This window comes from Euleptes europaea, chromosome 9, assembly GCF_029931775.1.
Source record: "Euleptes europaea isolate rEulEur1 chromosome 9, rEulEur1.hap1, whole genome shotgun sequence".
NCBI classification, from domain to species: domain Eukaryota; kingdom Metazoa; phylum Chordata; class Lepidosauria; order Squamata; family Sphaerodactylidae; genus Euleptes; species Euleptes europaea.
This window is the reverse complement of record NC_079320.1, coordinates 15,463,472-15,478,611: the sequence shown is the minus strand read 5'-3', so window position 1 is coordinate 15,478,611 and position 15,140 is coordinate 15,463,472. Positions and strand designations below refer to the sequence as shown.

The 15,140-nt window shown below is 46.4% G+C and overlaps 1 protein-coding gene and 1 non-coding gene across 2 annotated transcripts; one reads left to right on the top strand and one right to left on the bottom strand.

Annotated features, from left to right (window-relative positions):
- Positions 1 to 243: 243 nt before the first annotated feature.
- On the bottom strand, positions 244 to 13,153 carry NUDT9 (nudix hydrolase 9). The gene is made up of 8 exons (XM_056855577.1): positions 12,944 to 13,153; positions 11,098 to 11,334; positions 9,083 to 9,178; positions 6,127 to 6,213; positions 3,896 to 4,007; positions 1,438 to 1,584; positions 1,242 to 1,326; positions 244 to 437 (listed from the first exon to the last, which is right to left on the bottom strand). Exons 1-8 carry the CDS (start codon positions 13,075 to 13,077, stop codon positions 244 to 246), a joined length of 1,092 nt encoding a protein of 363 aa, XP_056711555.1. The 5' UTR covers positions 13,078 to 13,153.
- TRNAS-GGA (transfer RNA serine (anticodon GGA)) lies at positions 2,089 to 2,160 on the top strand. The gene has a single exon. It is a non-coding gene; the product is annotated as a tRNA-Ser (tRNA).
- Positions 13,154 to 15,140: the final 1,987 nt, after the last annotated feature.

Below are 15,140 nucleotides of genomic sequence, written 5' to 3'. Positions count from 1 at the left end.
TCTAGATAAAAAAGAGAAGGCAGAACGCAGCCAAAATTAAGCACTTTGAAGTCACTCTGAATTTCAATTGAAGAGTTAAGCAGATATTGAAATGTATCCCGCTGAAATCAAGGGGGTGTAAATAAAAACGGTGGCTGCTTATGCTTTCTGTAATAAACCAGCTTCTCTCAAAGCAGCACTCTCAAAGCAGCACTAACACCTCATTCCTTGCTAAATTGGCACCTGAAATTCCACGGCACGTGTTCAGTCTTTGATCTCAGCCCCTCTGTTGCTCCCAGGATTAGGGTCTTCACTCCAGTGAGCTTCCTTTTTCTCTGCTACCATCCTGACAAAGTCAGCATGGCTGGCGTACAGCTTCAGCTTTTCACCAATGTCGACCCATTTCACTTTCCCAGCATCGTCCCCAGCTTCCAGGTGCAAATTATCCATGGTTTCCCCTGTTAAACAAAGGGACATTATTGCCAATACCAATCAATAATTTATTTGCAGTCATAGACCATCAAATCAAGCAAATTTGCATAGTTAATTGTATAGAGTAAAAACAAATACAAAATTGATTTGCTATTAAAATGGTTAAAAATGGCAGGATTATCAAGATTCATAACTAATTAATATTCAAACAAATACTAAATGCGGGTAAAATTAGAATGCTTGAAAATATCCTAAAATTAGTAAGTAAGTAAAGGTCCCCTGTGCAAGCACCAGGTCATTCCTGACCCATGGGGTGACATCACATCCCGAAGTTTACTAGGCAGACTTTGTTTGCGGCGTGGTTTGCCAGTGCCTTCCTCAGTCATCTTCCCTTTACTCCCAGCAAGCTGGGTACTCATTTGACCGACCTCGGAAGGATGGAAGGCTGAGTCGACCTTGAGCCGGCTTACCTGAAACCGACTCCCATCGGGATCAAACTCAGGTTGTGAGCAGAGCTTGGGCTCATCAAGATGCATAACTAATTAATACTAAATGTGGGTAAAATTAGAATGCTTGATAATATCCTAAAATTACAGAGGTTAAAACTAGAAATAAATAAATAAATATGCATTCAATCTGTAGGGTCAAACACTATTTTTGTCTATTTCCTTGGCTATTGTAAGTTTTTAAGCAAACTCTGCCTGATTTTAATTGCTAGCCAAGCAAACCTAGGGACATCATTGCAATCGGCTGGAAATTCTTGTCCTTTTTATCCTCCATCACCCTAATTCTTAACTGCCAGATGACGGAAGCCCACATCTACTACTCACCAGATTCATCGTGGTAGTTCACGGCTTCTGTTTCCATCCAAGCATTGTCTGTATTACGGGGATCATCCACGTACCCCTTATATACCTGGAAAGGCAAGGCTGTGGGTCAGGACTCACTATTTCAGTAGATTCGCTCTAAACAGAGCTTCGTCGCCTTTTGTGTGCCCTACTTAATGGGCTCAGAGAGGTTACTCACCACAAAATGACCTTGACGAAAAAGCCTGTTTAGCTGCTTCTCCAGCTCTTCTTTCTCAGCACCGGATTTCTGCAAAGAGTTCAAAGCCTCCTCGGCGAACTCTCGCTTCAGTGTGGCAGATAATTTCTCCCCTGGGTCTACCATTCCCTAGAAAGAGAAGATCCATCAAGTGCGATGCGTATTTGCAAAGCGTTCTGTTGCCTGCACACATTTACAGAAATAAATAAATAAATACATATACAAACAGTTCAAACCCAACCAGGCATGTGCATAGGTTGTAAAATCTATTACCAAATACTCAAACATCTGGTCAGATTGGTTCTAGTTATAATACTGGTTTGTATATGTCTCTCATATACGATGTGTGCAGGTATCAACCTAGCAGAGCAGTTATGTATAAAGGTACCAGAGGCCTCAAAAATATCCCAAATATTCTACTTATTTTTGAGGGAGATACGTTTTCTTCCACGGGCAGCTGGGTCATTTTGGGACAGTCTTACCAATGGTCAGCAGGGCACTTGGTTGCTGAAGGTGTCAAAGAACAGACATAAACACCCTACCATTTCTTGCACCTCCACCCCCCACCCCCACCCCCCGAGCAGAACTGCCTAATTTCGTTCTTTATTTTATCTATCGGCAGCTATCAGGAGAGGGGTTGTGGCTCAGTGGTAGAGCATCTGCTTGGAATGCAGAAGGTCCCAGGTTCAATCCCTGGCATCTCCAGTTGAAAAGGCTAGGTAGGCGGTAATGTGATAGACCTCTGCCTGAGACCATGGAGAGCTGCTGCCAGTCTAAGTAGACAGTACTGACTGTGACAGACCAGTGCTCTGATTCAGTATAAGGCAGCTTCATGTGTCCATGTATCAAAGAAACATGAAATATAACTGAGTGACAGCAGGCCAGTGCAAGGCACTTGGCTTTCTATTTCTCCCTCTTCTGTAGACTGGCTAGCCGATGATGATAAGTCCGGTAGACCAGGCTGATGAACGGGGCTTCGTTCCCTCTCCTGCTAAGCTGCAAAATGGCTGGCTGCTGGCAGAGGGCATGTGTGTGTGCGCGTGTGTGTGTGTGTGTGTGTGTGTGTGTGTGTGTGTGTGTGTGTGTGTGTGTGTGTGTGTGTGTGAAGTGCCGTGAAGTCGCAGCTGACTTATGGCGACCCCTTTTGGGGTTTTCATGGCAAGAGACTAATAGAGGCGGTTTGCCAGTGCCTTCCTCTGCACAACAACCGTGGTATTCCTTGGTGGTCTCCCATCCAAAAACTAACCAGGGCTGACAATAGGCCTCCCATCTTCTGCTGCAAACACTCAAGGGTGGAAGACAGGAGCACGATCAAGGCGCCCTATGCCAGGGCAAGAGGAACCGATCCTGTGGTAAGGGCTACACAGAGTAAGGGGAGAAGATTCCCCCCCTTCTTGTCCGATGACCCTGGCTCAATGGTAAGGGTGCCCGGTGGCCTCAGAGTGAGAGGGAAGAGGTTGGATGAGGCACCCTGGGTTTTTCTACTCTCTCCAAACCTCCTCCTGTAAGCCTAGTGGCGCTTTCGCACATGCTGAATAATGCACTTTCAATCCACTTTCAATGCTCTTTGCAGCTGGATTTTACTGTGCAGAACAGCAAAATCCACTTGCAAACAATCGCTAAAGTGCATGTATGAAAGCGCACTAGGAGTGAAGTGCTGGTGCTTCCTCACCAGCCAGCTCCTAGCCTTAGCCAGCTGCACATGCCCCATTTGAACTTCCTGTCTCCCTCCTACAAGGGGAACCCATTCTCTCAGCAGCTATAGCTGCTTTCCAGCTAACCAGTTCCTCCCCAGCCCCTTACTGCCCCTGCACAGCTGAGCAGTAGACGGCAAGCCCTTAAAGGGACAAGGATGTTATTGCCACTTCCTGAAAATGCAGTTATTTTCCACCCCTCCTGCAACCGCTTCCAGTCAGGACACGGTGATCTGCACCCCGCAACAGCCGCTTCTGCTTCTTGCTTTGCAGAGGTGAGGAAGCATTTCCACCTGGACAGTGCTGTCACTGAAATGTTGAACACCACCCTAAGGCATGAGGAAGGTCCAAAACTGTAGCACAGAGAGGCCCACTACTGCTACACAAGCATCCATTTATACTGCACAGGCTAAAGGGAGGGATACGATCAAGCTGTTAGTTTCCTAACGCAAGGTGATGAGTTCTGATTATTCCCCTAAGATGCAGACAATTCCTCAGGGGAAGACCAAGAGCTTACTACTTTGCCTTAGTGAAATAGCAGTGAGTGACTGAAGGCAAGCCACGACAGCCTTTTTGCGGCTCTGTCTGCCTCCTGTGGCAGCTATTCTGTGTATCCACCCAACACACTGTGTCAAAATCCCAAAAGTGTCAACAGGCTCAAAAAGGTTGGGAACCCCCTGTTATAGCCTATTGGCTCCACACTCTTTTTTTCCAAAAGCCAATTCCACAAAGGTTCTTTTGCTCACCCCTGGGATGGCCCATTCTCCACAATCCTTCCTTTTGATGGCGATGAACTGCAAGATGTTTTTGCCAGAAACTGGGTGAGCCATTTTATTGCCGCTGCTGTCTCTCTTCCATCTGGAAGGAGTGCCGGGGGGAAAAAAGAGAGTTAACATCCCCCCCCAATTGGTTAGCTCAAATTATTCAAGGAAAACGTAAGCTAGAGAGAACAAAAAAGTGTTCTGAGATAAGAAGAAGAGTTGGTTTTTATATGCCAACTTTCTCTACCGCTTAAGGAAGAACCAAACCGGCTTCCAATCACCTCCCCACAGCAGACACCCTGTGAGGTAAGTGGGGCTGAGAGAGTGTGACTAGCCCAAGGTCACCCAGCAGGCCTTATGTGTAGGCGTGGGGAAACAAATCCAGTTCACCAGATTAGCATCCATAGCTCATGTGGAGGAGCGGGGAATCAAACCCGGTTCTCCAGATCAGAGTCCACTGCTCCAAACCACCGCTCTTAACCGCTACACCATGCTAGCACTGCATGGCACGATGTTGGGCTTGAACACAGGAAACCTGAGTTCTAATTCCTGCTCAGCAAAGAGAGGCTCCACTGGTGGCTGAGGCAGCAAAAATAGAAACAAGTGAAGATGGGTAAAGGATCTTAAAAAACAACAACATCCCCAGTTATACTTTGCTACTAAGATGACTACATCATCTGGGATATTATTACTGCTGCTTATGCCGCACCATCAGTGAACGCAGCACCTTACACAGGCTCAGACCCCCAAAGGTGTCCCCAAACACACACACGCTGTTCCTTGGGACCACTTGTATACCAAGCGAATCCATTGGGGGAGGCACTTTGGGCTGCAGTGAGAGAAAGGAGGCGGTGAAGTCCCACCACAGATGGAAATCCCTCCCATCTGTAGAAATCCTCTGGTGGACCCAAGCAACAGGCTATTGTTGATGAAGTCAACCGGTTCAGAATATGGCTGCCCACTTATCGGCCGGGGTTAGTTACCATCCATGCATTGCCCTGCTTTTAAGAGCTCTACACTGGCCATCAGTGTGATTCTGGGCCCAACCTGCAGGGTTGGTTTTGACTTCGGAAATTCTATAGTCTAGGACCAGGCTACTTAAAGGACTGCCCCTTCCTGTAAGTGTCGTGAGCAGACACTGAAATCATCATCGCAGGCTCTCCGGACCGTGGCCCTCCGCTCAGTGAAGGGAGGAGGGTTGCCACAAGAGAGACTTTTCTGTCATCATAAGAACTCAAGAAGAGCCCTGCTGGATGAGACCAGTGGTCCATCTAGTCCAGCATCCTGTCTCATACAGAGGCCAATCAGTTCCTCTGAAGGTCCAACAATGGGGCATAGAAGCCAAGGCCTTCCTTTGATGTTGCCTCCTCGCACTGGGATTCAGATGTTGACTGCCTTTGAATGTGGAGGTTCCCTTCAGTCACCATGGCTGGTAGCCACTTACAGACCTTTCCTTCATGATCTACCCAATCCCCTTTTACAGCTCTCTGTGCCTGTGGCCATCATTACATCCTCTGCCAGCAAATTCCACATTTTAATCACTCGCTGTCATTCCCTATTTCAGGAATGCTCTTCCACTGGAAATCTGTTTGTCCCCTGCCCTGGCTTCCTTTCAACAGCAGCTAAAGTCACATTTATTTGGTCAAGTATCTGGATGAATCTTTTCATCTAAAGATCTGTACTGTAATGACTTTAATTCTGATGAACCTTATTTTTATTGATAGTGTTCTATTGTTTCGTTTAATCAGAAGCCACTTTGGGAGGATTGTTGAGAGCCTCAAGGAGAAGAGGGATATTAATATGTTAGATAAATAATGGGGGGGGGGAATAAACAAGTCCCTGCCCCAAAGAGCTTACAATCTAAAAGAGACAGCAGCCCTGTTCACTAGTTACAGTAAACACATGTACAATCCATGTACAGTGTACAGTTCTTCTCATGTTACAATCAATGCATGTACAGCTTAATGTGTGATAGAAACCCCACTTTCATCAAGATACAGGTCCCCACTTTCATTCATGAAGTGAAGATGCACTGGCTCTTTCTTACAGATGTATGCACATACAGGCAGAATGTATGCGCACTCACTGAACCATGTGAACAGGGCTACTGCAAAAAGCCACAGCAGCAAGAGTTTGAAGGGAATATAGCCAAATGTCCTGATAGGTCTTCTGAAACGAGGTTAGGAGGAGAAAACAAAGGCAAGGACATTACTCACCTAGTTATCAGAGGATCTGCAGCATGGTTTGGCCCCCAGCGCCCCAGAAGGCCTCGACCTGCTATTCCTGTTCTGCCCACTGGATTCCTGAAAAGGCACTGGTGTTAGTGCCAGTGAATTCCTGGCTGCGATCAAAAAGCTTTCACTACTCACGTTTCACGTGGCCAAATAAGAATTTGTGGGGGGAGGGGAGGTGTCCTAAATTCCCTTTGCACGTGGCAAACTGCTTTCAAAACTGATGGGCATTTCAAAAGCAATATGCGATATGGCATAAAAGCAAGGCTCTGGAGACAAAAACAAAAATCCTATTTGGACATGCACAATTCTTTTGGTTCGCATAACGTAGCTCTTTGAAACCTGACATACATGCTTTGAAATATTTAGCGCACTACTACTGTCATAATCCATTGGCCTGAAAGAGAAGCATTAGTCCATAACAGATTCGATTAATCCAGCCAGATTTTTCACTCAATCTCACCTAATTCCTCTCTTTATTACAATCCCCTGCCCATATGGATTTTCAGGTCCTGTGCTGGTCAGGGGGAATGCCTTCCTCCCTTTTTCACCAGTGGAAAAGCTTGTTAGATCCAATCCAATATCTGGACTCACTCATTTCATTCTCTTTCGGAAATGAATGCCAAATCTACAAATTCAGCAGATGCTCCACTGACGCTTTAGAGGGTATTTTTATTACAATCACAAATTTGAAAATCACAGAATAGTTTAGGAATTTCTTTTTAAATGATGAAGCACTATACAGTGTTGTGAGATTGCTGTTTGATCAGCATGAATGGATTTGGATTAAAGGGACTGACGTCAGCCCCCATAACGCATGAACATATGAAGCTGCCTTATACTGAATCAGACCCTTGGTTCATCAAAGTCAGTATTGTCTACTCAGACCGGCAGCGGCTCTCCAGGGTCTTAGGCGGAGGTCTTTCACATCACCTACTTGCCTGGTTCCTTTAACTGGAGGTGCCGGGGATTGAACCTGGGACCTTCTCCATGCCAAGCAGATGCTCTACCTCTTAGCCACAGCCCCTCCCCAACATACAAAAGTATGTTAATGTTTTCTTAACAAATATGGATGCTTCCTCAACTAGGGCCAATTGCTAGGAGGTGGTTCTCCAAAAGCTTGTTTCAAGGGCCCATCAGAACTGGATGAGAGAAGTCCATCCATGCAAGTGAGCTTGCATCAGACAGAGCTGTGAGTCAGCTGAAGTACCAAGAGGCAAGATGGAGTCTGATGTGTGGTGGCAGATGGGCTGCCTAGCAGGAGTGTCTGTTTTCCCTCACTTGTACGTTTGTAAATAAAGTAAATATTACAAGACCACCACAGCTCTCCTGGAGTCAACCTTCCAAACGTAACCAAACACAAGCAGCACTGCCCCACAACTTATCTCTCAGGGAAGTGGGGAACGTGTCTAATAATGCACCTACTTCTGCATACAGACGTTACAAACAAATCAGGTTTCTGGTTTTTTTAAGAGGCATGAACCTGGTTAATTGCCACACTCACACACTCCACTACCCCTTCCTCTGCACCATGCACCAAGCTTGGAGGCACGAGCTGTTATTGCCAAATGTGGGTGCCTTAAACTGAGATTCCTTTCACTCCCAGTAACTGGGATTCTTAGCCACCCCAAAGCAAACCAAAGTTTCTTAAGCCCCACCCCCCTTCAGTCATCACAGCAAACTGGAGTTAAGAGTTAGGATTTACAACTTCCGTTTCAGTGACCTGTGTGTAAATCAGTGTGAGGATTTACATCTTCAATTTCAGTGACCCGTTCACCTTTTCGCTTGGGGGCAGAGAGAGATTAGTCCAACAATTAACCAGGTTTGTGCCAATCATGAACAAGTTTGTTTGTTGGCTAAATCTCAATGCAGATGAATACTCAGTCAAGGTTCTTAAATTAACAGACATGCTAAATAACCAATGAGAGAAAAAGCACAGATTTATGGACTTGAGTTTCACTCTAGGGCCAGACAAGAACCCTTTTATGGCCAGAGAGGACCTGGGACTGGTTCACAAGTGCTCATCACTGACTGCTGCATTTAGCAGTAACTGGCAGTGCAGACCATCTCATGCTATAATGCTTTTCAATAATCATCTCACATAAGCTGAAGGCCGAGTAACCAAACGATGAGAAATCAAGGAAGATACACACGGGTCTGACACCCAGTGCTAAAAAAGCACCTAACACCGATGCTAATGACTTGCCTTGATTTTGTTCACAACTTACTAACAAGATACCCAAATTCATACCCAAGATTTGACAAATACTACCGCATGATAGGAAAGGGGGGGGGGAAATAGCTGCAGATAGTATACATCGCTGTAACAATAAGGCAAACTAACACACATTTGAAAGGTCTGCTATATTCTGTGGCTAGGGAGGGGCTGTGGCTCAGTGGTAAAGCATCTGCTTGGCATGCAAAAGGTCCCAAGTTCAATCCCTGGAATCTCCAGTTAAAATGATCAGGCAGTAGATGATGTGAAAGACCTCTGCCTGAGACCCTGGCGAGCCACTGCAGGTCTGAGTAGACAATACTGACTTTGATGGACCAAGGGTCTGATTCAGGGTAAGGCAGCTTCATGTGTGTGCATGTGCGTTCATGTATCCAAGACAGTGTTCCCAAGGACAAACTTCTCTGAAAGGCTAAGATTTGCTGTCCTTGCACATAATGCTCTGGGCTTGTGAAATACAAAGCCCCATAATCAGGGCATGCCTGCAAGGGATCGGTGTACGCCCTCACGTTCAGCTCCAGACATATCTGACATCCCCAAAGCAACAGAGCTCACATGAGCGGTATGACAGGCAGCTTTATCTTGAAAATGTGTTGATATGACCTCCAATATCCACTCTGACTACTAAGACAGCCTGGGGGCTCTTCCCACTGTTCCATCCTAAAATCTTGCACCTTTATAGCTTCATATGCATGGAATGACAAATACCTGGGCCTTCCATTTTCAACCTTATATACGCCACTCAGGCTCTTCCTCTCCACTTGCCCGTCCTTCTCGTTGAATTTTGGAGAAAAATGTTTGTCCCTTTTCAAGATAAAAAATGATAGATTTTTTTTAAATCCATGTTTATTATCAATATCCTACTCTTAAACGTATTTCCATCTGATTGGAACTTAACCTGCCAGTTAAGTATGTTCAGGATCACACAAGCCAAGAGCTTAGTGCTTTAAGCTGTACTTCTGCTTCCACCCACACCATATCCTTCAAACCACTTAGCAGCTTTACAGGAAACTTCTGTGTTGATGTGGCTGTGCTGTCTGTGCTTCCCTAGTGAGTTCTCCAACTGTTATGTCCTGTGTTTATGAGACTTGCCTTATGTCTTGGCATGAGCTCCTTGGCCAATTCTTAGGGACAGTTTATGTGGTAAGTGAGGGACCAGAGGAGCTGAATACCAAGAGCCAATTCTTAGAGACAGTTTATGTGGTAAGTGAGGGACCAGAGGAGCTGTATTCCAAGAGTGTGTGGTTTTCCACATGTGTCTGCAAGAGAAGTACTCTAGTTGTCTCATGATGGTATATATTACACATTTGGTTGTTTTTTTCCTATTTCTGACATGTGTGTGTGCGCGCGAATGCTGTTTCACTGTTGCAGCAAAAGGCACTGGCGTATTCACTGTGCTTTGCGCTACGGCACATGTTTTTATAGCACCATCTGCCATTGTGTGTCCCATATGACAAGAATGATTGCTCTCCCCATCATACTCCACCTCTGCGATGCTGGGAGCAACCAACATTACTTGCAGTGAATCAACACTGGACCAACCAGATGCAGGCCACTTAGTTAAAAAGAAAATAACCACTGGTACTTAAACCTTAGCACAATTACCGCATTGTCTGGCGTATAAGACGACTTTTTAACCCAGGAACATCTTCTCAAAAGTCGGGGGTCGTCTTATAGGGCGGGTGCAGAAACTTCCGAGCCGGACTGGAGAATCTGCCTGGGGAGCCGCCTCCGCTCTGTCCATGTCCGCCGGAGGAGGGAGGGGAGGCGAGCCCGGCGAGGGCGCTCGCTGCCCAGCTGGGAGTCGGAGCCAGGCGTGCTGGGGCGCACGGAGGGAAGTGCTCGGCCGCGCTCGGGCGGCGGCGCCAGGCAGGCAGGCAGGCGGCTGGCCAGGGCTGGGGCGGCCGCTCTCACCGCATCCTTCTCCGCCTCCTGGCTCCTGCCCACCCGCTCCAGCGTCGTGACTGCAGCCGCACCATGCTCCAGCCCAGGCTGAGGGTGGTTCGGGGCTGAGCAAATGCGGGCGGGCTGTGCGCTCCTCCTCCTCCTCGGCCCCCCGCCTCCCTCCCTCCCCGCCTGCGCGTTGGTGCGTCTGGCTCCGCTCTTGCAGCACGGCCAAGAATGTGACCAACTCCCCAGGCGGGGCTCTTCCAGGAACAGGCGCCGCCTCCCCCCGGCCCGGCCCGGCTCGGCTCCCGGCCCTTGTGCAAAAGGTGAGCGAAGAGGTGCGGCAGGGGAGTTCGTGAGGGGCGGGCCTCGGCTGCGGAGGAGTATATCCCAAACTCTGTATTTTAACTGGAAAAGTTGGGGGTCGTCTTGTACGCCCAGTCGTCTTATACGCCAGACAATACGGTAACCTATAGCAAAAGATTGTCAACCATCTAGCAAAGATAAGGAGTCGTGTTTCATGCAGATTTTACATTCACATGCACTGCTCAGAAACATACGTGTCAAAAACTAGTTTGTCTGTATCGTTATGCAGTGTAATGGCTTGCCATCCATTATGTGCTCATGGCTATAACTACATCCCACTGCAGAGAGTTCCCCAAGTTATCTACATGCTGCAAGAAGAGGTCTGTCCTGAATCTAAGATCTTAATCTCGATTCCAATCATACGATACATCCCCTCCACCATTCTTAGGTCAAACAAAAGGGCATCGTCCATCCAGAAGCAAGATCTCCCCTCTCTCAATGCCCCTCCCTTCCTAATGAACAATGCTCACCCAATCTCTGGATCTGCCCATTGAGGTCCTGCCAAAACGGAGCATGCGGTGTATTCAACAGGGCTGTACTCCTCCCATTCAGTCGACCAGTCCACCTTATCATTGGGCACTTCACTGCGCTCGACCTTTGACCCTGGATAGGGGGTGGTCCTAGCTTTGTTGTGCAAATTTTCTTTGGGGCCTTTATAACAAGACATCCTAGCAGCGTTACTGTGGGTCCAAAATACTGAAGGTGAGCTGTAAGAAAGAAAGAGCAGTCATCCACAGGAGGGTGGGGGAATCTTGATGAAATGTTGTTCTTTTTAGCATGAAATGTATGGTTTGGAAAACAGTCAGCTACTAACCAGTTACTGGATTGAACGCAATACTGTCAGCAATCTTAATAAATACGGTTATTCAGTAAGTGGTTTATTAAACAATGCAACTAACTTGTAAAACAGTGCCCGGGGGAGAGGCCACTGTTGCAGTGGTGGGAACTGCTTTCTTGTATTACCCGCTAAACCCCATTACTCCGTGAAAGTGAACGATACTGCTGCATGGGAGGGGATTCTTCAGGGATGGCGTGATGAAACTCTCATAATACTTCTTGCGTTAAGAGAGGAAAGGAAGGCAGAGAGGCACGTTAGCAATTGACTCAAAGTTACTTGCAAGCATCAACAATTTTGTTTTTATGATTATTTGTGCTATGAACTGCCTCAAGCAGGTCTCTGAAGAGGGGGGCATATGCATTTTATGAATATATGAGTGATACATAATTGCAATAAAGAAATCACCCACAATAATCAAAGTTGGTCATAAAAGAGGAAGAGTTGGTTTTTATATGCCAATTTTCTCTACCTTTTTAAAAAGGAGATTCAAACCGTTTTATAATCTCCTTCCCTTCCTCTCCCCACGACAGACACCTTGTGAGGTAGGTGGGGCTGAGAGAGTTCAGAGAGATGTGACTAGCCCAAGGTCACCCAGCAAGCTTCATGTGTAGGAGCGGGGAGACCAAGCTGGTTCACCAGATTAGAGTCCGCCTCTCATGTGGAGGAGTGGGGAGTAAAGCCCAGTTCTCCAGATCTGAGTCTACCACTCCTAACCACTACACCACGCTGGCTCTCAGCCAGCACCTACAACAACCACAGCTTTGATGGCACTCTGACATCACAACAAATCATGGGTAGGAGCCAGCCAGCTTTTTGCTCCATCTCACCTAATTACTGTCCTTATTACTGCCCACATTCCACGTGGCTCTTGTCCACCATAAATCCTGTGACCCCCCCCACCATAGCCTCCTTGGTTGATCAACAGAGACCCCCTCCTCTCCTTTAAACCAAGAAAAAATCCTAACTAATGGGAAACATCTGAATTCAAACTGGGATTTACTGGTTGTAGTCAAACCAGTGATTTCAAACTAGGGTTTGTAGTTGACTTATTAACCACAGCTTGTAATAACTGTGGTTTTTCGTACTATCCGAATTATAAAAACCCAGTTTGTTGAGTAGCACCTACTGCTGCAGCCATCATGCCTTGACTGCAGAACAGGGAGAATATCTTGGCTGCTGGGAGGTGTAGGGGAGCCAAGGAGAAGACAAACCAGTGCTTATCATGACATCTGAATGCGGGCTTAGACCTCAACTATACCTTGTCAGCTGCCTGGAGAAAAAAAATGCCCCATCCCTTTAACAGAGGCTTCACGTGTGGAAATAGGCAGCTGAACTTTTTCATGGCATGGTGGTATATAACATCACATTAAGCCTCTGTAAAAGGGACAAAACATTTCTTCAGGCAGTTGGCAACCCTACACTCATCCATGCACAAAACACAAAACACAAATAACAGTATTTAGCCAAAATATATATACCACTTGGCTTTATTCCTGGCTGACTGGAATAATGGGTGGGGACAGCGACAGTAAGAAGACTGAGCAGTAACAGCAGAAAATGTTACAGTAAGAGAAACCACTGTAATTGTCCGGGCCACAAAACCCCTTGCCATCCCATGCAGGGGGTTCACAAAGAACTGGACCTCCTCAGAGAAAAGGGCCCACCAGCTGTGAAGCAATTTTGATAATCAGGAAAAATCTGCACAGGACATCTCTTCTCTTCTTTGTCATTCCCTACAAGAGAAAGCAATAACCATTTCACAATATATATCAGATTTGTAATGGCTATTCCTAAATTTATTTCTTTAAATCTAAAAGATGTTTTTTTAAAAAAATTCCAATGGTACTTAACTTTTCCTAAAATAGCGGTTAAATAGAGAAATAAATTTGTTGGAGATATGGTGCATTGAATTGCTCCATCTCTTTTGGAAATGCTCCAAAGTTCAGTCTTTGGGGCAATATATAGTTCAGATCATTATCAGGAGAAAAATTCTGCCCTCTGTATGGGCTGAGAGAGTTTAGAGAGAACTGTGACAGGCCCAAGGTCACCCAGCAGGCTTCATGAGGAAGAGTGAATCCAGTTCCCCATATTAGAATCCACTGCGCTTAGGCACTACATCACACTGGCTCTCAGACCTTCCTGACAAAGTGGTTATAAAGATTACAAGATAAGGTATATGAAGCGCTTTGAGCTAGCACAGTGTAGAGATCACTATCAGCCTAGAATCTTGGAAACTTAGGTTTGAATCACTGCTATGAAGCTCATTGGGTGACCTTGGGCCAGCCTGGCATATTTCCTCCCTAACCTACCTTGCAAGGTGGTTGTGAGAATAATACAGAGGACATGAGGTAAGCCTCCTTGTAGTCCCAGTGGGGTAAAAAACTCAGGTATAAATATCTAAATCAAGAATTAACTCTGTTCACCTTTACTACTGGCTATATTATTCCTTACTGCTATTTTATTTTACTCTGTTTTTTAGTTACATACAAACACACTATTGATTTTGCACTATATATATCCTCCACATCTTTTCAAGCAGATCAATATGGATACATAATTCTGGATCTGTTGCTTGACCAGCACAGTGAAGAGTTCCTTTAATTTTGGTGCGCGTGAGAACTTTCTACGCTGATCAGCAGCTTCCCTTGTTGGATTGTCATCTGAAGCATAATTTAGCATTGTTGTAATTATTTCAGATTATGCTTTAGTTATACTGTATTGTATTATATAAACTAACTGTTGAAAGCTGCCCTGAGACCGACCTGGTTGGGAAAGGACGGGGCATAAAATTGAATTAAATAAATAAATAAAATTATGTTAAGTTGAAAACTACCTTTATACCCATATTACTACTAAGAAAGGCAGGTATAAGTCTAAACAAACAAGTAAACTATTTTACTTGAACCCACGAAGCTGCCTGATACGGAATCAGACCCTCAGTCCATCAGTCAGTATTGTCTGCTCAGACCGGCCGCAGCTCTCCAGGGTCTCAGGCAGAGAAAGGTCTTTCACACCACCTACCTGTCAAAGATAGAACATTTTGGAGGACTTTCATTCATAGGGCCGCCATGAGTCGGAAGCGACTTGACGGCACTTAACACACACACACACCTGCCCAGTCCCTTTAACTAGAGATGCCAGGGATTGAACCTGGGACCTTCTGCATGCCAAGCAGATGCTCTACTACTGAGCCACAGCCCCTCCCCATGGGATGGGGGAGATAAAAAGCCAGTGGGAGATCCAGGGCAGTATAGTGGTTTGCCCAGAAAGTTCTCTGGGTCCCAATGCAACTTGCAGGGTCTCAGAGGTCTTACTCATCACCTACTTGCCCAGTCCCTTTAACTGGAGGTGCCAGGGATGGAACCTGGGACCTTCTGCATGCCAAGCAGAGGCTCCACCACTGAGGCAGGCCCCTCCACTAATGGGGGTGTAAAGCTGAGCCCATCCCTTTCCCTGGAAGACGGAAGGAGGAACAGGAGACTAGCATATTTCTTTTCTCCGTAGTGACTCCCCCACCCCAATTCCTTCCCTCGACTCCACCCACGGGGGTCGCCCCAAAACAACCGTCACCCCCACACCGCTGCGCTCCTTACCCAAAGGCTACTTCCGCATTCCCATCCCGCCCGTTTCGACAAGCTGCCATAGAGAACAGAGGCCGGAGCGGCGCAAAGACAG